The sequence below is a fragment of the Papilio machaon genome, chromosome 21 (genome assembly GCF_912999745.1).
Source record: "Papilio machaon chromosome 21, ilPapMach1.1, whole genome shotgun sequence".
Taxonomy (NCBI): Eukaryota; Metazoa; Arthropoda; class Insecta; order Lepidoptera; family Papilionidae; genus Papilio; species Papilio machaon.
The window spans coordinates 6,223,339-6,246,738 of NC_060006.1; the positions used below are offsets into that span (position 1 = coordinate 6,223,339).

Genomic DNA, 23,400 nt, shown 5'->3' on the forward strand with positions numbered 1-23,400 from the left:
TCCCTGTCATTATATTTGACATAACAGTGTCAACAGTTTTGGTCTCAGAAACCTATGATAAGTATCTGCAATAGCAATAGAAGTCTTACAAAAACTTAATAATGGACAATATCATTTTTGTGATGTTCGGAAAATAATAAAACCAAGTTTCCAGGATATAAAATGAGACCTATTTTGCAAATAGAATTACGCAAAAGTTTGTGTATAGATCTCCTTGACTCGACCTAGACACGAATCAAGGACGTTCCACACTTTTCCAATCTGATTATAGACATACACGAAGATTCTTAAAGTAAAGGAGATTATCTTTTTTATTTAAGAATAAATTTAATGAAACAGTATTTTTTGTTTTTAATTAAAATAAAAGAGGTAATATCTGCAAATATATTTATATTTTAATTCAAATAGAAATAAAATGTTAAAAATAATATTAGAAATAAATATTTTCAATAATTCAAGCTCATAATTAATATTTTATTTATACTCCAATTATTATTTATTATGCATCTAATAAATAAATACTTATTTATATAACTAGGCAAAGCATTCATATTATTTATTAATACTATAATGGACGTTACTCCGCCAATTGAACGAATGTCTTGTAATAAATCGCTTATAGCTCATTGATCGTAGTCTAGACAGTCGAACACAAGTCCCGGGTTCTCAATAACAATGTTGTCAACACATAGTATTTTTCTTTGCGTCAGTGAAATTAATTAATATATGCATGAATATATTTTTGCAAGTTGTTTGGAATGATTCCAAGGGCAGATTTTTGTTTAACGACATTCCTGAAGCTTTAGTGTAAATAAAAAATAACTTTGGCAACAATGTTTTCCGTTCGACAATGTTTTATTTGTAAACCTTAACTAAGTATCGAATGAACTATTTTGTTCCAACCTTTTTCCATAAAAAAAGAAAATACGATACATTTTTCTTATCATGTTGGATTTTAAGGATATTTTTAATCTTACTAATATTATAAATGCGAATTTTTAGATGGATGGATGGATGTTTGTTTGAATTTATCTCCGGAACGTCTCAATGGATCTTGATGAAATTTGGCACAGATGTAGAACATAGTCTGGAAGAACACATAGGCTACTTATTACGTTTATTTTTAAATCCGCTCGGACGGAGTCGCGGGCGACAGCTATGCTAATTAATAACTGACATGAGATAAGAGTACGACTCCGAAGGTTTTAAAATAGTGCATTTGTCAAACATGTCTTCCGTACAATAAGCAGCAGTCGTCTCCACTTTTTATTTCAAAAACTTACACAAGAATAGCTTTATTTGCACTATAATGTGGCTGCACTAGCACTAAGAACCACTAATGCCTGCTTTTAATACGTTCGTAGTTCCGACCTCATGTGCCCCGTGCCAAAGCACATACCCTTGCGTTGGTCTTTATAAAAATTTACATAAACTCCTGGCCGACAGCCAAACGCGCCGCAGTTATGAAAGGATCGTACGAAAATAGTGCATTGAAAACCAGACGTAAACCTGCATTCATACATCGTGGACTTTGACTTTTGAATGACAGGATATGTCCAGCGCGCATACGCCCCTCTGTCAAAGAAAAATGAACAAGTTCTAAACACGCTTGCCTGTCTGCACGTTTCGTACCTATGTTATTTTTAAGTCAGTATGCGCTCATAAATGAGTTTCAGTTTTATGTGTCTGTATGATTTGCACATGTGTGATTGTAGTCTTAGTCCGTTTCTCTGTAGTCAAAGTTTCCAGAGTAACGGACATGTAAAAATAGACGTTTCGAAGAAATTTTAAATAACTAAAACGATGCATTTAGACGTGGGCGAAGCGCCAGACGCACTAACATTGCTGAGAATACACTAGATTTAGTGTAAAAATACATAATATCTGATATGTACGATCGCCCTGTTCAACAGATTTGTTTTTATTATAATTTTTTAAATATCTACCATACTTTGTCTTAATTAACTTTCATATATGCTTTGGAACGTTGTTGTTTATTTAAAAATATATTTATAACTATTGTTCACAATAAATGTTTTGATAAAATCCTGTACGCGTCTTTTTATCAATCGAAATGTCGACATAAAATAGAAAGAGCAAATAAAATCTGACAGAACCTCATATTACTAAAACTATTAGTAAAACTAATCACATTTTCATAGCAAAATATAAAATATAAAAATCCAAGATAATAAAAGTTGAATGACATTTTAATTACATTATAAAAACATGGAAATATGAAAGCGCTGTGCAATGCGTGACCCATGCGAAGAGGGAAGAGGTATTAAAATAATTCAGCCACGTGTTGCGGCAGCGCCTCACTCCGCGTTCAATAATAATAAAAATAAAGTTCGTGAGTTCGTGGCGCGCTACAGTTAGCTCCCCTCCCCCGCGACCTGCCGGAGGGGGAGTGACAACCTTGGCCTTCTCCCCGCGCGCAGCGTATTCCCCCACTCGCGTCCTGCGTCCCGCCAAACGTCAATCTGACAGATGGTGTCCCGCGTTTTCGGGAAGCGTTCCTGTTATCGGCCGGTGTTAGTAGGTTACGCTACGTTTATAAAAATCATTCTGTTGTTAATTCGACAACGTGTTCATTAAATTCACAGTTTTTTTACTTTATTCTCTTACTTTGGGGTTCTGAGACTTAAATCTCTGTTTAAAACATACTGATAGCGATGACGATATGTTTTATACAAAGATCTTGGTCTCAGAAACCAACGGTTACTTAATAATATAATAGGTCAATATAATTTTATCTAATAGTTATTTTATAGTCATTTTCAGACAAAATAAAAATTAATATTGTTATGATTTAAATTTATCCATTCTACGAAGCCTTTACGGGTCAAGTGTTTGAAATTATTTAGGTACTTTTTTCTGTAAGAACTTAAGAATTATTAGCATTTTTCCTTAGAAAACAGATAAAAATATCACATAAACTCATATTTCACATACCATTCTTAAACTGTTGATGTAAATGTTTTTAATTAAAAAAATGAAGTAGGAAATATCAAAACAATATCTATGACAATCGCTATCGTATCGTCAGATCGTCACCGACAACTATGTCAAGTATGAGATTTATTGTGTACTTTACGTCTTATACAAATTTTGTCGATGACACGATGGCGAGTGAGAGCTGGTATTAAATCATTTGTTTTAAAGGTCAGAGTTAATTTGTTTTTTTTTTGCCATTAAAAATAAATAGGAACATTACGACTTTTTCACCTTCAATTATTATTATCTCAATCATCGTTGGTTTCTGAGACCAATGTATAAAACATATTGTTATCTCTGTTTTGTCAAAGATAAAGAAAGGGATGACGATATATTTAATACAAGTATTTTGGTCTCAGAAACCAACGATCACTGTCTTTGGCATTATGTTTTTATACGAGTATTTTGGCAGTTGAAATTCACGTTCATTATTACTACTGTAACTGCATTCTTAATTGTCACTCTTACGACTTACGAGGTTGCGACCACCCTTTCGGAACTGAATCTGGTTTAATTAATGTCACATGTGACATACGGAAAGGTTAACAATGTCACTTGGATACATAATGAGAGTTAAGGAATGTCGGTTTTTTGACCTTTTTGCGGTTGACTTTTTGAGATTCATTATCTGTACACAAATATGTTAAAAGGAAATTCAATCATAGTACCTACATATGGAATATTACAGCTCAAAATGAGGACTCTTGTCTCTTTTCTTCCTACGTAATATTCGCTTGTATAATGTATGTTTGGGCGTATCATTGTGTGTCGTTCTACTTGTGGTCATCTTCTGGGTATCATAAAAATTGATCGGGATTTTTTTTTATTGATTACCTTTTATTGATGTATGTTTGTGTGTTGCAGAGATGGGAGCTACGGGCGCGGGGAGTACCGCGGGGGTGGGGGAGGCGGCGGGCGCGTGTCGCTGCTGGGAGGCGCGTACCTGCCACCTCCAGCACCGCCGCTGCACCACCCGCCGCCCGCGGACCCGCCGCCCTTCAAGAAGATCCGTCTCAGCGCCGAGCGTCCCGCTGCGCACCACCCCCAGCTGCGCGTCGACACCAGGGTCAGTACAGCACATTGTACTATAGTGGTAGAACCAACAACTTGCTTAAAATACCATCTCTAATAAAGGCCCACGCACAGTTACCATTCTTTACTTTTGATAAGTAAGAAGTTAGCCAGGAAATAACTTTCATAAAAATTTATAATAACCTCACCTATTCTTTTACCATTGAAACACGCAACTCTCCATAGATTTTATAAACTCTTTCATTTTTTTTAACTACTGTTTTGTGTCAAAATGACACTTTAAAAATTGTTAAAATTTTATTTATTCAAATATTTTAGTACCAGTATTTGTTTAACTTTAAACATCTATATAATCAATTCCAGGAGCCGGTGTATAACATCGTGGAGGTGCTGTCACCGAACCCGCCGTCGGAGCCCACGTTAGAGGATCACAACTTCCGCACCACCAAGGATGACCTGCTGCAGCAGATTTCAAAGGTGTGTATTCAAAATCACAGCTCTCAAACTTCAATATTTAGAAACATCGAAGATTTTTTTTTATATCATAAGGTTGCAAACGAGCAAACGGTCACTTTAGTCCGCCTAAATGGCAAAGCCATCGTTGCCCATAGATATCCACAATTACAGATTGCCTACCTTTAATTATAGGAGGGAACACACAAAAAGAGGATATGTCCGCTTCCTATGCGTTGCGTTCCTCCTCCGTTAAATCCACTTTCCCTTCCCATCCTTTCTTTATAAGAAAAGGGTGGAAAGGTAATGTAGAGTAAAATTAGGCCTCCGGCACCCATACTCATCAGACGCATCTGTCTTCTGTGTGGTCGTGGTATTACACCCAACAAATATTGTAGTTGTGGGATTTAACACTGTAAAAAAAAGAAATAAAAATATTTGCACATAAAAGAATAAAATTAGTATAAACTTAATAAAATGACCAAAATGTTGGCAGCTAATTGTATACAGAGATGGACCAATTGATGTATGTAAAGACTAGATTTAAGTCGTCTGCCTGTTGACTTAAATCAAGTCTTTTCATCAGTCAAAACTGAAAACTGAAAATACAAATGTGGGAGTAGAGTAAGCAATCGTATTTCATTCCACTCTAAAACAGTTATGACCTTTTAAAATTCAACCACTTGTTTTATTGTTCTACAACCATATCTATTGTCACACGATTGTAAGATGTATTTATTCTACGTGTGCAGGTGGACCGGGAGATGGCGCTGTCGGAGGCGACGCTGCAGAACCTGAAGAAGAAGGCGGCGGAGCTGGAGCTGGCGGCGACGCGACCTTCCAGACCTGCAGAGCCCGAGGAGGCGCCTTCCCGACATCGCAGCCTCGCGCAGTGCATATACGCTGATAACAGGAAGAAGGTACATATATACTGTTTTACTGACCCTGGGTTTCTGGGTTTCTGAATATATTGTTATCTCTGTTTTGTCAATGATAATGACAGGGATGAGGATATGTTTTATACAGATTGGTCTCAGAAACCAACAGTGACTGATGAATTAGTTGCTAAAGCTAACAGTGTAGATTTCTCACGTTAAATAAAATGTGGCATATCATAGCGAATCTGAGTGAAAGAATCATTACTCTATTAATAGGTAATTTATAAATAAAACTAACTTTTACCAGCGACTCCGTCCGCGCGGAATAAAAAAATGCACACAAGATAAAAAAGTTCCTATGTCCGTCTCCTAGTTCTAAGCTACCTCCCCATCAATTTTCAGCTAAATCAGTTCGACCGATCTTGAGTTATAAATAGTGTAACTAACACGACTTTCTTTTATATATATAAGATCTATCTCTATAAAGGTTTTTGTTGACCTCAATGTCTTTGAAAAAAGACAGGAAATATATATCAAGAATGCACATTGAAATCTTATTGAAATGTACGAAAAGGTTTATAAGTTTGTCATATAAATGTAAAAAGCAGTAGAGGTTGGAGCAGAGGGGACGTCTAACAGCAGTTGTTTGCAGGCGAGCGCGGCGCACGCCTCGCTGGCACACCTCGGCCCCTCACTGTCATACCCGCTCTACAACCAGCCCCAGGACACAGAGGTCTACCACGAGAACCTTCGGAAACACCGCACCTTCAGAAAACGACTTTCCGAACACATACGCAGGATAAAACTGGAGACTGAAAAGGTATCATTAATGCTTTTCAGTAATGGGAGCTTAAATCCTTTATTTAAGACTAGCTTTCGCCCACGACTATACTAATAAGTAGTCTATGTGTTCTTCCAGACTATGTTCTATATCTGTGCCAAATTTCATCAAGTTTCATTGAGCCATTCCGGAGATACCTTCAAACAAACATCCATCTAAACATTCGCATTTATAATTTTAGATATATTAGATGCATACCGATTTATATGTTTAACAACATTTATTTTGGCATTTAAGTATAATTTTAATGGACTCCTTAGTAAATTTACAAGCTGATTATTAAATTATGTCAGACACTAAAAATTCCTATAAAATAGAAATAGTTATGAAATTAATTATGCTAAAAAAAAGATTCAACAATATTTTGTACTTTGTATTCAAATTCATTGAGTGTCCAAAACTTTTAACAAATTAAAATCGAGCGAAAGATGGCGTTGCTTTTTATCTATGTTAACGCCATCTAGTGGTTTATTGCATTAATTGGAACTAAAATGCTGTGTGAGAAGAATAGAAGTGAAAATACAATTCAATAAAGCTAAATAGTTTGTAAACTTGTAACAAATTAATTAAAAAAATACAAAATATATGGATAAAGACTAGTTTGACAATTTTCAATTCATATCCATTGAAGTTATATGAATAATATCTATATTTATCTTATGGTTGCAGAAAGAAGACGCATTAGCTGAGGAGTACAGCAGACGGGCAGCGGAGTGGATGCGCAGAGTGGAGAGAATAGAACAGAGTCAGAAGAGGAAAGCCAAGGACGCCAGAAACAGAGAATTCTTTGAAAAGGTATGCATTACATAAGACACTTCAGACAATACCTCATATGTGAATATCGTTTAAATGGTTCTGGGTATTTGTGAATCCAAATATCTTTACGGCTTAAGGTCATCTTTGCACTGCACAGTCCTCCCCCCCACCATCCAGCTACGTCCCAACACACTTAATATTTTATTTTGCGCAGAAATTCAGATGCGTTAAGATATCTGAAAACATTTATACTAGAGGTCAAAATAACAACCTAATAATTGATTTCAAAGTATTTTTGCTTATTATATTAGATGTTTTTTTAATCTATTTATTTTAAATAATACCAATTTAAGGATTTCAAAAACAAAATTTAACATTTGTTTGCGATCATTTTTAATCCTGTAATGTAAAATAATTTAAGACAATAATTCTATCTCTGATTTAAGATAGATTTATTGAGATTATATAAATCTAATGCTTTTTCAAGTAAACTTACAAAAATAGATTTAAAGGTACCTAAATATCATGCCAAAAGAATACAGAAAAACACAAACGCAGACAAACTAGTAATATCAATTTTACTAGTTTGTCTTCGTTTTCTATTCTCTCTGAATACGAAATAATTTGTCTATTGTTATGTTGATTGACTTGAACTAATACAGAACAATGTCTTCAGTAATGTATTCATCAAGTACTGTTCTGTTCGCTTAAATATTTAAATTTAGATGTTTAACATACAATGATTTTTTTCCTAGAACAGTCCTATATACTTAGGAATTTAATAGTATTAGTTTATTCTGGGTAAGCAGATTTATAGAAAACAGTGTCAGTCATTGGGAACACAACTTAAATTTAAATTTTCATATAATTGAATTTTTACCTCTAGATCAGGGATTCCTAAAGGGGTCGGTTTAAGTTCAATATCGACCCCCTGGGGTCTATGCTAATTCTCACTCTGTCTTCTTCTATTGACCTAAGTCAAATTAATAATAATAATTGATCTTAAAAGTAGGTAATTTGGCCATGGGGGGTCTGTGGTAACGGTTCGTTTTGGAAAAGGGGGTCACTTGTCCAAAATAGTTTAGGGATTCCTGCTCTAGATAAATTCTTCATTTAAAGCAGTGTTTCCCAAAGTGGGCGATAACGCACCCTTGGAGGCGTTTGAAACCTAGGAGGGGGCGATACGAGGCCCAAAAAATGGGGGGCATTGAAATTAATTAAAGTAATGAAATTGTGGTTTTTAAGTTTTAGGGCTGAATAAAAATTAGGGGGCTCTGAAATATAATTGATTTTCAAAGGGGGCGGTGAAAGAAATAAGTTTGACAATCACTGATTTAGAGTAAGAGTATCCATATCCTAATATAATTTTATCTACTTTCAATGAAACAAGAATGAAGGATAAGTGTCACTTTCTCCCTGTTCCGAAGTTTGACGTAGTTTATTCTCCAGGTGTTCCCGGAGTTGCGCAAACAGCGCGAGGAGCGGGAGAGGTTCAATCGTTTGGGTGCGCGCGTCAAGTCTGAGGCCGAGCTGGAGGAGATAGCTGATGGTCTGCACGAGCAGGAGCACGAGGACAAGAAGATGAGGTCCTTGACTGTTGTACCGCCGCTGATGAGAGAACCAGGCACACCAACTGTACTCACCAATAGTAAGTTCTGAAATCAATGTCGATTTACTCCTAGTTGATAGAAATCTAGCTAAAATTGTTCTGTTGTGCAGTGCGATGTATGGATATGGAGACGGAGCACAAGGAGCTGCAGCTACGTAACGTGTGGTCGCCAGCAGAACGTGATCTCTTCCGAGAGAAGTACCTCCAGCATCCTAAGAACTTCGGTCAGATCGCATCCTTCCTGCCTCGGAAGACAGTTAAAGATTGTGTCCGGTAAGTGTTTCATCTCACTCTGAGTTGTCACTCACTGAACATACGAAATAAAACATATCTTAGTTTTGTCACAGATTAAAAGATGGCTATTTTTTTTTCTATTAGACTTTTAGAATTTACATTTAAATCTTATTTATAATATTATAAATGCGAATGCTTAGATGGATGGATGGATATTTGTTTGAAGGTATCTTTATTAGTGATGCAACGGAAGTGTCTTACCGGAACCAGAAACGGAAACAGATGTCAAAAATAAATTTTAGCAGAAACGGAAACGGAAACGGAAGCGGAAACAGAAGTGTAAATAATAAAAAAAAAACATATTTACAAAAATTTTTTTGCAAGAACAGTTTGTATTCGTTTTTAATTTATTAAGGCATTAGATATCGGTGTCCTTTAGCCTTCAATATATGTATTTTTACTGTGCTGCAATAAGTTAAAATACGTTTACGTTATTTATTTTCAGGAAACAAAATTACACTATTTACAAATTAATGTTCGCCAAACCACTCGTGTTGATAAACGACAAATATATTTCTTTATTAATACATTCACTGCTGACCACTCGGATCCGAGTGGGCAGAGCTATTAGTAGCGGCGCCTCACCCTCGGATCCGAGCGAGGGGCCCGTTCACTTGTAGTAGCCAGTAAGCCGCCGGCGTTTGAAGCGAGTCCATGTTGCTTTGTGTGGCCACTCTGGCAATATAGTCAACTAACGAAAAAGAGTATTAGTTTCATTCTTACAGTGTTATAGTGATTAGTACCCCACGTTCTTACGGAGGCAAACATACAAATATCTTGTATGACATGAAGCTAAGTCTGAACTTTATGTTATGTATGTATATTTTTTAAATATATGTATGTCCTGTATGTGTGTGTACGTGTGTGTATGAAATATTACAAGATCTTGAACCGAGAAGATAAAAGCTGGTTTTGATTAGTATCCTTACATGTTTTACTCAATATTCTGGAATTTGATGAAAAACTTGACTTTGTCAAAATCTTGTAACATATTAGTACACAGAAATGCAATCGTGGAACAAATATCTACATATTAGTGAACTAAACCATTGCCATCCCTAGCGCTCAAGATGATGATCCCTAGCGCTCAAAATGATGATCCCTAGCGCTCAAATACAAAAAACATTATTAATTTATCTATATGTTCAAACACTCCCAGATATACTAAATAAAAATTCACCATAAAAAGTTTTGGCTCCCAGCTGTTACCTTTTTTTATTTTGTAAACAGTGAATGTGTTAAGTATCAAAAACACCAAATCTAGATTAGAAAAAGATATATGTAATTATTAGGCAGTTGACTTGCAATCTGCAGGGCCTGGGTTCGAATCCCGCTATGTACCAATGTGTTTTTCGATTTAGATATTTACATTTATCCGACGTTCCTACGGTGAAGGAAAACATAGTGATGCTGCCTGCACATATCTGAGAAAAAATTTAATGATATGTGTGAAGTCAACCCGCTCTGGGCCAGCGTGGTTGACTATGGCCTAGTCACCCCTAATTTGGGGTAGGCTCCGAGCCCCTCAGTGGGGATGTATAGTGAGCTGATGATAATAATGATGATGATATATTACATGGTTATCACTTATTCAAAAGTACATTTAATAACTCGTAAGTATGAAATAGTCACATTTTGCCAGTTGTCAAATATTATATGGACAACAACTAGACAGTTATTCCAGCCAGAGAAACTGATTGTTTCAAACAGCAGCAGAAAATATTACGCGCTTAAATTCACGAAAAAGTACAAATGCGTCAAGTGCCAAAAGGCCGCGCACGGACTGCGCGTCTGGCGCCGCGCATTTGGATCTCTCAGCCGTCGTAAAGTTCCGTTTTATCTCCGTTATAAAAGTTGCGGAAACAGAAGCAGAAACGGATGTTGAAAAGCACGCGGAACTTCCGCACTTGCGGAAACGGAAACAGACATCCGTTGCATCACTAATCTTTATAACGGCTCAACATATCTTGATGAAATTTAGTACAGATGTCTGATCAGTATGGAAGAACACATAGGCTTCTTTTTGCGTTGTTTTATTACGCGCGGACGGGGCCGCGGGCGACAGCTAGTGCTTAAATAACTAAAAATTGATGTGACACAGATGATCTTCATATACCATCGACTATAGTAGTTTTACCATAGCAGTTGTCATATCTTACTTCTTACTAATATTATAAATGAAAATGTTTAGATGAATGAATCGATGTAAAGGTGAATATACATTAGAGCATTTTCTGAAGCATTTCTATGTAACATAATGTTCTTACGAATGGTATAATACAGGTAAAAACATAGTTTCCAATGCCTGTCTGGTTAGTGAAAGGGTGATACACTAGAATATATCATAGAGGGGCTTGTTGTTCTGTTTCAAGTAAATGCTCTAGCTCTAGTCTATACTCACCTTTAGAATGTATCTCCAGAATGGATCTTGATGAAATTTGACACAAATGTCGAAGATAGTCTAGAAGAATAGACTATTTAACTTTATTTTTTTTAATTCCGCGCAGACGGACTCGCGGGCGACAGTTTTGATAAAAAATAAAAATAAATCCATGTATTTTATACAATATTTACCTAGTGGTTTGTTAACTACCCCGTGGAGCAATAGGTCTTTGAAACATTGTAGTATAACTTATATAGGAACGGCTAAAACACTCACGTATATATATCCGGTGTCGGCACCGACTAGTTTCGAGCCCTACGGGGGCTCTTCATTAGGGTGAGTGGGATTAATTTAACAGTGTAGTATAGGTGTAATAATGAAATACGCAATCACTGTGATAGCTGGTTTATTACTAAAAGAAATCCACGAGAGAGAGAGACAGAGAGTGAGAGAGAGTGTGTACACACACATACACATCAAACAATCACCATTAACCATGTCATACATACATATGTATGTATTGTAGAGTTATTATCTGTAGAGATGTCATTATCGCAGGTTCTACTACCTGTCGAAGAAGGCGAAGAACTACAAGCAGCTGCTGCGCAAACCTCGCCAGCGTCGCTCCACTCGCAACCCGCCGCGAACAGCCCCCGAGCCTGAGATGCCCTCAGGAGTACTCACCAGGTTGCAGCGTTCACAAGGTTCTTATACAAACATCTACCTGTTATTCAGAAAAGACATTAGAAACAGCATCAGTTGCACCAATGGTCCAGTTTGGTGAACAGTGGTGACAGTAATTCTGCATACAGTCTGATGAGTGTGCTGCCGGAGGACTCATTTTAGTCCACTCCATTCCCACCCTTTTCTTTTAAGGAAAAGATATAAAAGTGGGGATTTAAATGAAGGAGAAATATCCTCTTTCTATTCCACACCTTCATCCATTAAAGATAGGTAAAGCATCTGCAATTGCAGATGTCTATTAGCAAAGGTCCTTCTAATGGCCGCTTGCTCGTTTGACATAATTACTACAAATGGGCTTCAAAAACATTTCTCCGTCCAGGAACATCAGCACGAGCGACAGATTCAAAGGAGGCATGCGTAGAGGAGATGACACCGGAGCAGCTGAACATGATCCCAGTGCCCCCGCAGCCGGAGCCGCTGCACATGGACCAACTGGGACACGAGGGCGAGCTGCAGCTGCAGGACATGCAGGACATGCATATGCACACGCTGCACGCGCCCATGCTGCAGGACATGCAGTGCTCCGACCCCTCTATCATGGGGGAGCAAATGAACATGCAGGGTATAAATATGCAGAATATGCAGGGTATGCATATGCAGAACTTGCAATCCATACAGTCCCCGCCTTCGCCACACTCTATACAACTACTGCAGCCTACACATCCTGCAAGGTAAGTCCTAGTTCTAGTTATAAATCTATATATATAAAAGAAAGTCATGTTAGTTACACTATTTATAACTCAAGATCGGTCGAACTGATTTAGCTGAAAATTGATGGGAAGGTAGCTTAGAACTAGGAGACGGACATAGGAACTTTTTTTATCTTGTGTGCATTTTTTTTTATTCCGCGCAGACGGAGTCGGGGATAAAAGCTAGTAATAGTTAATTTACAAACTAACTGATTGTCTGTTAATTAAAAAGTGCATCACTTAACATTAAGTAAAAATACACAATAAAATGGGTTATTGTGAAAGATTATATGAGATATCTTACGAATAATTATAAATGCGAATATAGATGGATGGATGGATGGATAAACGAATATTTGTTAGAAGGTATCTCCGGAAAAGCTCAACAGATGATGAAATTTGGCATAGAAGTAAAACATAGTCCGGAAGAACACATAGGCTACTTATTACGTTTTTTTGGAGTCGCTATTTTTACATAAATATTAGAATCATCTTAAAAAAGACTCTACTCTAAATTATAAAGAAATCAATAAATAAATCTGTAACAGAAATAAAATCACAAATAAAACAAACATCAATAATATCGTAATGGTACATTGATTGTGGCAGGGAGTAAACAAACTTGCGAGTCTCACAGCGCGGAGTCTCGCGAGCTTTTTAATTACGTCATGTCAACATAAGATATGAATTATTCACCAATCAGATATGAATTCACTATTTAGGGTTCCTCAAATCATATTTTATTATTACTAGCTGTAGCCCGTGACTCCGTTCACGAGTAATTATAAAAAAACTTGATAAGGGTATGAAAAATAGTAACCAATTCTCAAACCTAATGAATATGTATATAAAATTTCACTCCAGAATTTTATACATAAGATATTATAAGGAAAGTTTTAGGAAGGGACAATGGCAGAGAAAAGATATTGGATGTTTCTGTACTTTTTTTTCAATTAAATTTAGGCAACACATCTATATTTTTTCATTTAAATACGTCTTTTTTCTAAGGGAGACCTTTAATTTAAATTTAGTACAAGAAATCTATGCTAAGCTACTGTTAAATGAATCTTTAATTTAACTCTATATGCGGCAGTTAATATAAAAAAAAATAGTTTTTAAACTACAGAACCCTTGAAATAAAATAGTTGAATTTACTCGCGGACTCTGTGGCCGGGAGTTTTATCTTGTTTGCACTGCCGGTTGTATGTCTTTGAATGGATAAGAAATCGCGTTACGTTCTTATTCTCTCGAGTCTAGAATTTTAAAAATTCTCACTGTTTGCTCATTTAGGGAATGGAATGGAATTACATCTTTACAGAGCTTTTATTTAAGTTTTTAACATTAATTCTTCATGTGGAAATATATGACTAGACGTATTAAAATGCTCGCTATGTAAACTCCTAAGGGAACTAGCGTTTTGTTAAATGGTCTATAACCTTAATCAATTATTAGTCTGTTAAAAGCTAAACGTAAAAATTCAAATCCGATTGATATTTCTTAAGATAGTTGCGTACAAACAAAAAAAATCCCCAATTTCCTATTAACATAGATTATTTTCTAAAAACGTATTAAATTTACCTCTTCTACGTGATTTTTACGTAATCCTTTTAAATTTGATATGGTATTTTAAATCTAATCTTAATAAAATAACGAAAAGGCTCACGCTAACGGATTATTCCTGAGCAAATCCGGGCCCCAGCACACAGCTTTGTTTGCCAGCCACTCGACTTTATGACTTCACCTCCTACATTTTTCATCTGCAATCTTTTAATATTCACAACTTTTTTATATCCAATTCCCTTCTTCTTTGTATTCTGTTTTAAGATTCTGTCAATTTTATTTAAAGGAAATCTGGACTGTTATAAATTCTTTTAAAATTATAAGTTAGTATTAGCACAAAATTAAACTTAATAAGTGAACTTTATATAACTACATCAGTTCTAGCACAATAACTACGTCTGTCTTACTGTGTAACCGTGAAATTCCACTGTCGAAACACATGCATCAAAACATGTTGCTATTACTGTTAAATATAGGTAATGGAGGGAGATAGCCAAATGTTTCGACAATGAACATCCGTGGTTTTTCTAGGACTTAGAATTCTTTGAAATTTTTTATTCAAAGTAACGAATTTCATCTACAAATGGAAGGCAAACTTTATGTATATTTAAATCTATATATATAAAAGAAAGTCGTGTTAGTTACACCATTTATAACTCAAGAACGACTGAATCGATTTGACTGAAAATTGGTGGGCAGGTAGCTTAGAACCAGGAAACGGACATAGGATAATTTTTTACCCCGTTTTCTATTTTTTATTCCGCGCGGACGGAGTCGCGGGTAAAAGCTAGTACATTATAGAAAGTATACATTTATTTTAAGTTAAATCTTTTATATGACTTTATGTTTATTCATTGATCAAATTTATTCAATGAAAATCAAATATAACCAATAACTTGAATATCGAAGACATCCCCCGCGTGCTGCGGAGCGGTAGGGGGTTGGGGTGTGTGCTGTGTACAGTTAATAAAGAAAATATAGAATAATAATGGCGCGATATTCGTGCGTGTGTTGACAATCACTCCCGTGATTATTTGCGCATGGATCCCGCGGGAATCATCCTGAACTAGAGATGCTTCGGGTCTAACGGTACAAGTATCGATAAAGTCAAAATACTGCCAAATTGATAACTAAACTATACCAAACATAGTATGTTTTTTTTTCGATTTTCAATTATAAAACACAATATACATACATAAACCCATTAAACATTTAAAGGATGGATAAATTTGAAATGTGTATAATGTGGCAAACATGTAATTGTTGAAAAAAATTTGATAATTTACCGGCTGTTACAAAGTCTAGTTATTGTGAGAACACAGCTCCTCAAAATAGGCTTTTTATTTTGTTTGGACTATAATTATTTAAAACCTTTCGTACTCAAGTTCCGTCCATCTGCAGATTATCGATATAAAGAACATCCCTATCGGTTCCTGGTGGCGGGGCTTGTTTAGATTTTTACGCAAACACCGCGCCGGCCCATCTTTCTAATTGCCTTAATTAAAAGCAACGATCGAGAGAGGAACACGGCTTTAACAAAAAAAAATCTGTTGGTTTTTCCCGAGGCCAAAAACTGTCTCTCTCTCCCTGTTCATTTCCATTACGACGCTCCCGTATTTGTTGATTGCTATTGCTGATTTCTTATTGAATTACTTACTGAAAAGTAAATTTAGTCAATAATTGAATGATATCGAAAAAACTGTGGCGCAAAGACCTATTTTTCGTCGCCTTGCACCACGTGGTTACAACTAAATGAATGTCATACTTATTAAAGTATAGACTTCAAATAAAGTAGTGGTCACTTAATTTAAACGCCATGTTTACATTTCCGATGTAATCAAATAAAAGTATTTTCGTTTATGTAAAAAAAGTACCATCTTACTTTTTACTTCTTAGTAATTCTTACTTACTAATGTTATAAATGGGAATATTTTGATGAATAGACGGATGTTTGTTACTACGTTTCTTCAGAACGACTGTAGGGATCTCTTTGAAATTTGGCATAGATGTAGAACATAATCTGGAATAAAACATAGGTTTCTAATTTTTTTTAATTCTTCGCGGACATGGTCGCTGGCGACAGTTACTTGTTTTACACACCAAGTACTGGTCGTAAAAATAGAGAGTATTTTTATATATGTATTTAGGGTAACTAAATAAAAGTTGTAAAATTATAAATCGCTTGCAATCTGTGTTGGGGTAAACCCGCCAGTGTTTGCGCAACCCCACCGCTCCCGGCGATAACTACCCGGCTCGTTTTAATTGGCCCAATTTTAATGATATACAAATACGCCAACCAACTCTGTTTTACAAAGCTGCTGTAAAACAAACTCGGCAGAGACAAACAAGTTGTAAAAATTAAAAAAAAAAATTCAACACTTTCAATGCAATTCGTGCGACTCCACTGTACAGTGTAGCATTGAACGTGTTAGAATTTTTGCTTAAGTAATGATTATAAAACGTCATATTTTAACTGTCTACTTCTTCTATGTTTTCTAGTCTCAACAAATCTCTTTATAAACCTTCACTATATGCGTAAATAAACAATCATATTAAAAAAATTCAACATCATCAGCTCACTATATGTCCCCATTAAGGGGCTCATGCCTACCCTAAGTTAGGGGTGCCACGCTGGCCTAGTGAGGGTTGGTTGACTTCACAAATATCATTGAATTTCTTCTCAGATATGTGCAGGTTGCATCACGAAAAATGTACATATGTAAATCGAAAATTGAAAAAAACACATTGGTACATGGCGGGATTCGAACCCAGGACCTGTCAAGTAGATGTAGATTGCAAGTCAAATGCTTAACCCCTGAGCCACTGACACTCTTTTGTTATTATTGTTGATGTTGAAAAAAAAACTGTTGTAATAAAATTAAAAAATAAAAATTAAACATAGTTTTAATTCGACAAGTATATTATTAATCATTGAGTTAAATTGCAAACAAGTGAGTGCACCCCCGAGGGTTGTGGGGGGTGCGGAGAGGGTTGCAGCGGCCCACGGTAAACATAATTAGCTCAATTCGCCACTCTTTTAATTATCCATCCATCCAACAAGGCTCAAACCCGCAACGCGACTTCACTATAGCCGCGATGACGGTTAAATTGTATTTTTTTATTTACTTCAATATAGAATTCCCCGACAATTTTCATTTTTAATACGAAATGGCCAAATAAACTAACGAAGATTCTTCAAGGTCACGTTTATAAACTGTAAAGATTTATAAATTCTACTTAACCCATTTCAATAACGTATCTATTTAATGAAAACTGTCAACATTTATTTAATAATAATTCAATTAAAAAAAACGATATTTACAAACGCTAAAAAAATCTTACACACCCGAGATTTCTTAAAATAAATTTACTTTTATAAAGTCAAAAAGCATTACATTGTACTTTGTAAAGAACGTATTATCAAATCATAAAGGAATCAGATAAGTGCTTTTAATGCTAGAGTCGATAAAATTTTATTTTGGAATTTTTCGAAATAAAAAAATAACTTCCACACAGTCATTTAAGGGAGACCCTTAGTGTAGATTTAGTATCAGAAATCTATTTTTTTAAATGAATAATACTAATGTATATATTTGTATCCTACAGGCCAGAAATGAACCGGACACCACCATTACCGCCGTCACCGCCCCCAGCCTCATCAGCGCCCTCCGCGCCGCCACAGCTCTTTACATCCACAAGCACCGCTACCAGCACGGCCGCGAGCACGAGCACGAGCTCCAGCACGAGCACAAGCACGTGCACGAGTACGAGCACGAGTGTCAGCACCATCACCAGCACGTGTACAAGCACGAGTGCCGTCAGTACTGTCACGATTACTGTCACGCCCGTGGGTGACACGCCAGCAAGCAGTCCCGCGCCTGTCACGAGCGGCGTGACAACGAGCACGACTAGCTCGAGCGGGACGGATGCAGCCAGTCCGAAGTCTGACAGTCAGGTTGTGGTGGAGATGTCACTGGCTTCGGTGCCATTGCCCACCGTGGCGCCCGCCAGCACACCCTCCACTTTCACAGCGACTGTCACCAGCGTGGGAGTTATTACTGTAAGTGTATTTGTAACTAAATCTCTTTCTTCTCTCTCTAATATAAGGTTAGCAAATATTTTGCAATTTGCATTGATTATAATGTTGCTAGTCACACTAAAAGCTTGTCTCTTTCGCAGACATCTTGTTCATCGACCGCGTCCTGCCCTACCGCGGTGACTTGCCCGACCGCGGCGTGTCCGATAACATCAGCGGGCAGCAGCGCGCCGCCAACACCTCAGCCAGCGCAGCCGCCCACTCCCACGCAACCCCCGCCCACACCTGAACCTGGTCAGTACTATATACACCTTGCAGGATATCGTATGATAAATTCTAAGGAAGTGTTTTTGTCAGGAGACGGAATGCCTAAGAAAGGGTTTTTTCGTACATTCTTTCTTGTCCTAACTAGGCTATGCTTCTGCAACCTTTAAATCGATTGCAGATGTCTATAATCATTTCGACATTTTACGATTTAAGGCGGTCGGTTCCTCGTGTATTCAAAATGAAATTGCAAATGAAAATGAAATTCTATCATCAGCCTAAACGAAACTAATAGAACAGCGTTTCAGCTAAATTCTTTCTGGGAGTCCACGAAAATAGCTACAAAATAAAAATAAAAATTAAAGGCGTCATTTAAAATCTACAAAAAGTTAGTATGCGAATTGAACGCGAATAAAGATTTACAATTTTTATGGCCTAGAATCTAGGGTTTCGTTAAATAATTCATTTCAGAAAAGAGTTCCGTAGTCAAAAACTTTTGAACACCGCTGTTGTAGAAACTTTGTATTTATACGAAGCGAAACTGGGTGAAGAAACTAGTTTACCAATCATGGTACCAAAGTCCTTATTAAGATAAGGAATATCATTCAGAGATTTTGTTGTGATTTAATAGCTATCATAAGATACTATTTCAAGCACCAAAATGCATTCAGTTTGCAAACGAATCAAGTTAAAAATCTAATCATTGGTTTCTGAGACCAAAATATCTTTATAAAACATATCGTCAGAGATAACAATATGTTTTGAACGGAGATTTTGGTATCAGGAACCCACTATAATAGACTTTTTTATATTGGTTACGTACATTTGTTCATTTTGTAACTTCGATACACAAAGATCTTCTTGTACTTGTGTTGTGATCTCTGTAATTAGTCGCTGTAATTAAATAAAATGATGAACAAATAGAATTAAATTTTTAACGTCTTTCACATTTTGATGCTAGGATTTTTATTTATCTATTCTGCAGTTAATTTGCTGCAAATTATTGTCAAAATAATTGAGAAAAAACAACTGGTCCATGTTTTGTTTGCTTTAAGCACCTCTAATATTTATGATGTTAATAATAAACAAACAAATGTATCAAGTTTAAGTTGGTTAAGAATTAAAAGTTAGTTCAGAAAATGTCATGAACACATGACATAACTTTTGTTAACATGGCAACACTTTTTACCACATGTTTTATTATTTAATCCCTTTACAAATACTTTTCAAGGTATTTCGTAGTTTTTGTTTTGTTTCCAGTTAATTTAGTTTTAAAACACTTTTCTAAACGTTCTATTTTATTTTTATTTAAAACACACTTCACAATTAAATTAAACAATTATAATTAATTAAACATTTATTTAACAATGACACTGATATTATAATTAAATTAACCTATAGTGGCGGCGACAAGGCCACGTTATCCGTCTAGTTGTGGTGCAGCGGCGGAGGTGGAGGCGGAGGGCTCCTCGCGCTCTCTGTGCTCCTCCACCTCCTCGCCGTGGCAGCGCTTGCGGTGCTTGTGCACGAAGTAGTAGGAGGGGAACTTGCAGCCGCAGGTCTTGCAGGGGTAGTAGTGCACCGGGGCGCGCGGCTTGCGGTGCCGGCACGGCCACTCGCGGCCCGCGCCCCCCTCCCGCCACGCGGCGTTCAGCACGCGGCTGAACCTCACGGGGCCGTCGCACGACGCCACGTCCAGCACAGCGCCGCTCGTCCGCCGCGGGGGCTCCGGCGCCTCGATGCGCTCCACGTCCAGCTCGCTCGAGGTGGTAGAGCTGGGCGTGGGTGAGGGCGGCGGTGGGGGTGATTCCGGCGGGGAGGGCGAGGGCGCCCTGGCGCGTCGCGGCACGGGCCGGTGTGCGCCAGGCGGGGGCGCAGGCCGCGCGACGCATGGGCTCGGCCCCAGCCACGCGCGGTACAGGGACAACATCCTCCGGCGGCCGTCGCTCAGCGACTGCCCGCCCGCCCTCGCTCACAACACTTATATACGCGAGCCCGAGACGATCATACGATTTAATTACAGATTTGTTTACCTTTGTAACTGACGTCCAATTTAAACAATCGGAATGTATGAAAATATATTGTGTAATTCTACGTTTTATTCGGTAATTCGTGATTGCTTACATCGGATGTTGCAGGAGCTATGTAAAAAACAATTATTAATTTAAATAAAATTAATAAAAGAAGCAGAACTGTGGGAGCAACTCACAGCTGTGATGTCCGCGGTACGGTGTGCGGGGTGTGCGGGGTGTGCGGGGAGTGAAAGGGCCGGGTGACCGCGCGCATTAACAATTCATACAAAACAAACCCTCGTAAGAAACTCTTCGTGTACTCAACATTTCGTAATTGAAATTTTCTCCGCAGATATAATCTAAATCCATACAACGCGGGTTAACTTTCATCTTTTCATTTTTACAACGTTTCCGGATAATTTTGTATTTTAAATTAATTAAAGGGTCACTAATATTGAACAACATAATAGAATAAAAAAGAAATACCTTTGTTAAAATCAAACGTCACATCAAATAATCATTCGCATATCATATCATTGAACGCAAACTGAATGAATGACAAAGTTGACGAAGCACGTTAAAAATGTATGACCCTCATCCCTGAACGAACGTCCCAGTCCTCTGACTACATAAATATTCTCTTTAAAAATCTCACAGAATAAAATTCACAAACGGCTATAAAGAAAATTTTCACAAAACGACATCAGGGACAAAACTCTGCCTATTAATATTGCACGGTATTGTTAAATACTAAATGATAAAGTTTTGGTATGATAATTGTAGAAAAAACTTTACATATGCTTAAAGTCTAAAATCTAGGCCCACAAAAAACGGCTGTTGATTTCTAAATAAAACGGTAGTCTTGATTTCTTGCTAACCAAAATACCATTATCTTTTATTCAAAGCATTGTAATATTTTTTTATCAGCTATGAATTGAGTATTATTCCTTCCCACTCAATCTATCGCTGTCCCTTGAGACGCTTTCAGACCGTATTGAATGGCTGTTCTCCTAGAAAGACATCTCACTACGATTTTACATTAAAATCCTTACTTTGATATTGAAATTATTGATTCATTGATAGTCAGACGTTTTTTAAATATCAAAATATTCCAAGAACATTATTTTTAAAACATAATTTTTCCAATTTATTTACTATCTTACGATATTTGAATTGGTTAATAGGATTTATTTAAAAGCATTGACAAACATCTCAAGAGAATCTTGAATTAATTGACATTTGAAAGTCAATTGTTAAAAAGAAAATAACAGTTGGTTTCTGAGACCAAAATACTTGTATAAAACATATCGTCATCCCTATCTTTATCTTTATTAAAACAGAGATAACAGTACGTTTTAAAACAGAGATTTAAGTCTCAGAAATCAACGGCAAAACATTTAATTATTATTAAACGCAGAACAAATAAAACAATAACCTATAATAAAATATTTACAAACGTGATCGTATTCGGCTAATGGTCCCGTCACCGGACTTAACCTATCACGTGATGGCAGGTAAGCCCGCTTTGTCCCGCCGTCACACTGTCCCGCTGTCTCGTTGTCCCGCTAATCCCGCTTCGTTACGTTCACACGGAATCACAAATCATCTGCCTAACTTCCTGACACTCGAAGACATACGTATTTGATCGGTACACGTTTCATACAATGTCATAAATAAATAATGATAAGCCATTAAATTATTAAAGCATTATTTATCTGTCTTATATTGCGTCAAACGTTTGCACCTAACGCCAATGGTAATTAATAAATTTACATAAACTTTCCTACGAAGTCAGGCGAGGCGAAGCGATGCAAAGCGAATGTAACGCGTTCATTTAATCTGGTAGATGTCTCCCTCGTGTTTGCCCGCGCGCCTGTCTGCAAACACGCTCACCGCAGTCCGCAGCCCGCCGCCCGCAGACCGGCTCGTTAAATTGTCACGCTCCACAGCACCGACAAACATTGTCACATCCGACGTTATGTCACCAAAGCGACAAAGCGACAGGGATGTTAACATACAATTTACATTGAAACGTTTGAATTACATTGGATACGTTGAACAGAAAAAAAAAGTGAAAACTATCACATGATTTACAAAGAATTTAAATCACCAACAAATAAATTTTATTGCCTAATTTTCCACAAATTCTGTGATCCAAAAAATAACTGGATCTTACATTAAAACTACCTGTCGCCCGCGACTCCGTACGCGCGTAATTAAAAAAAAATGCGCAATAGATAGCCTATTTGTTCTTCCAGACTGTGTTCTACATCTGTGCCAAATTACATCAAATTCCGTTGAGCTGTTCTGAAGATAACTTCAAACAAACATCCATCCATCCATCTAAACATTCGCATTTATAACATTAGTAAGATAGATGTGGTCTTCTTTACTTAGGTTTTAAATAACCCACTAATTTCTGTTAGGTTGAAAAAATACAGTTAAAAAAAGAACTTAAATGAAAATTGTAACCCTATTTCAGTTCCCAGTTGGGCGCCAATTCGGCAAAACGTTAAATCCCGTTGAATTTTACGCAGTGTAATCAGTAGAGGTTCACGAACAGATCCAATTAGTGCTTGTTCAAATATCTGTAATTGGGCAGATTAATCGACAGTAGACGTAGCTCTACTGCGAGCTAAAGAGAATTGCAAACCGCGGGTAATTACGAGGATACACAGAAGACTGTGTTAATTCAATGTCTACACTAATATTATAAAATGGAAAGATTTGTATTTTTGGTTGTGAGAAATAAAACAAAAAACTAGTGGATTAATAAGTGGATAATTAATATTGTATGATTAACAAACTGCCGCACTCAGACTCGTTAAATGTCTACTAAATGTCTTAAGTGT

At 36.9% G+C, this 23,400-nt stretch overlaps 1 protein-coding gene across 5 annotated transcripts in view; it reads left to right on the forward strand.

The window, feature by feature from the left end:
• Nucleotides 1-18,721, forward strand: part of LOC123722192 (nuclear receptor corepressor 1) — a 96,610-nt gene extending 77,889 nt beyond the window's left edge. For all 5 annotated transcript variants that reach the window (XM_045683256.1, XM_045683258.1, XM_045683259.1 and 2 more), the window contains 11 exons: nucleotides 3,862-4,063; nucleotides 4,393-4,506; nucleotides 5,235-5,402; nucleotides 6,013-6,180; nucleotides 6,871-6,996; nucleotides 8,407-8,605; nucleotides 8,677-8,839; nucleotides 11,802-11,947; nucleotides 12,307-12,658; nucleotides 17,843-18,296; nucleotides 18,416-18,721. In XM_045683256.1, coding sequence (XP_045539212.1) covers nucleotides 3,862-4,063; nucleotides 4,393-4,506; nucleotides 5,235-5,402; nucleotides 6,013-6,180; nucleotides 6,871-6,996; nucleotides 8,407-8,605; nucleotides 8,677-8,839; nucleotides 11,802-11,947; nucleotides 12,307-12,658; nucleotides 17,843-18,296; nucleotides 18,416-18,706 — 2,383 coding nt within the window. In that variant the 3' untranslated portion in view covers nucleotides 18,707-18,721. The remainder of the gene's footprint in view (nucleotides 1-3,861; nucleotides 4,064-4,392; nucleotides 4,507-5,234; nucleotides 5,403-6,012; nucleotides 6,181-6,870; nucleotides 6,997-8,406; nucleotides 8,606-8,676; nucleotides 8,840-11,801; nucleotides 11,948-12,306; nucleotides 12,659-17,842; nucleotides 18,297-18,415) is intronic.
• Nucleotides 18,722-23,400: the final 4,679 nt, after the last annotated feature.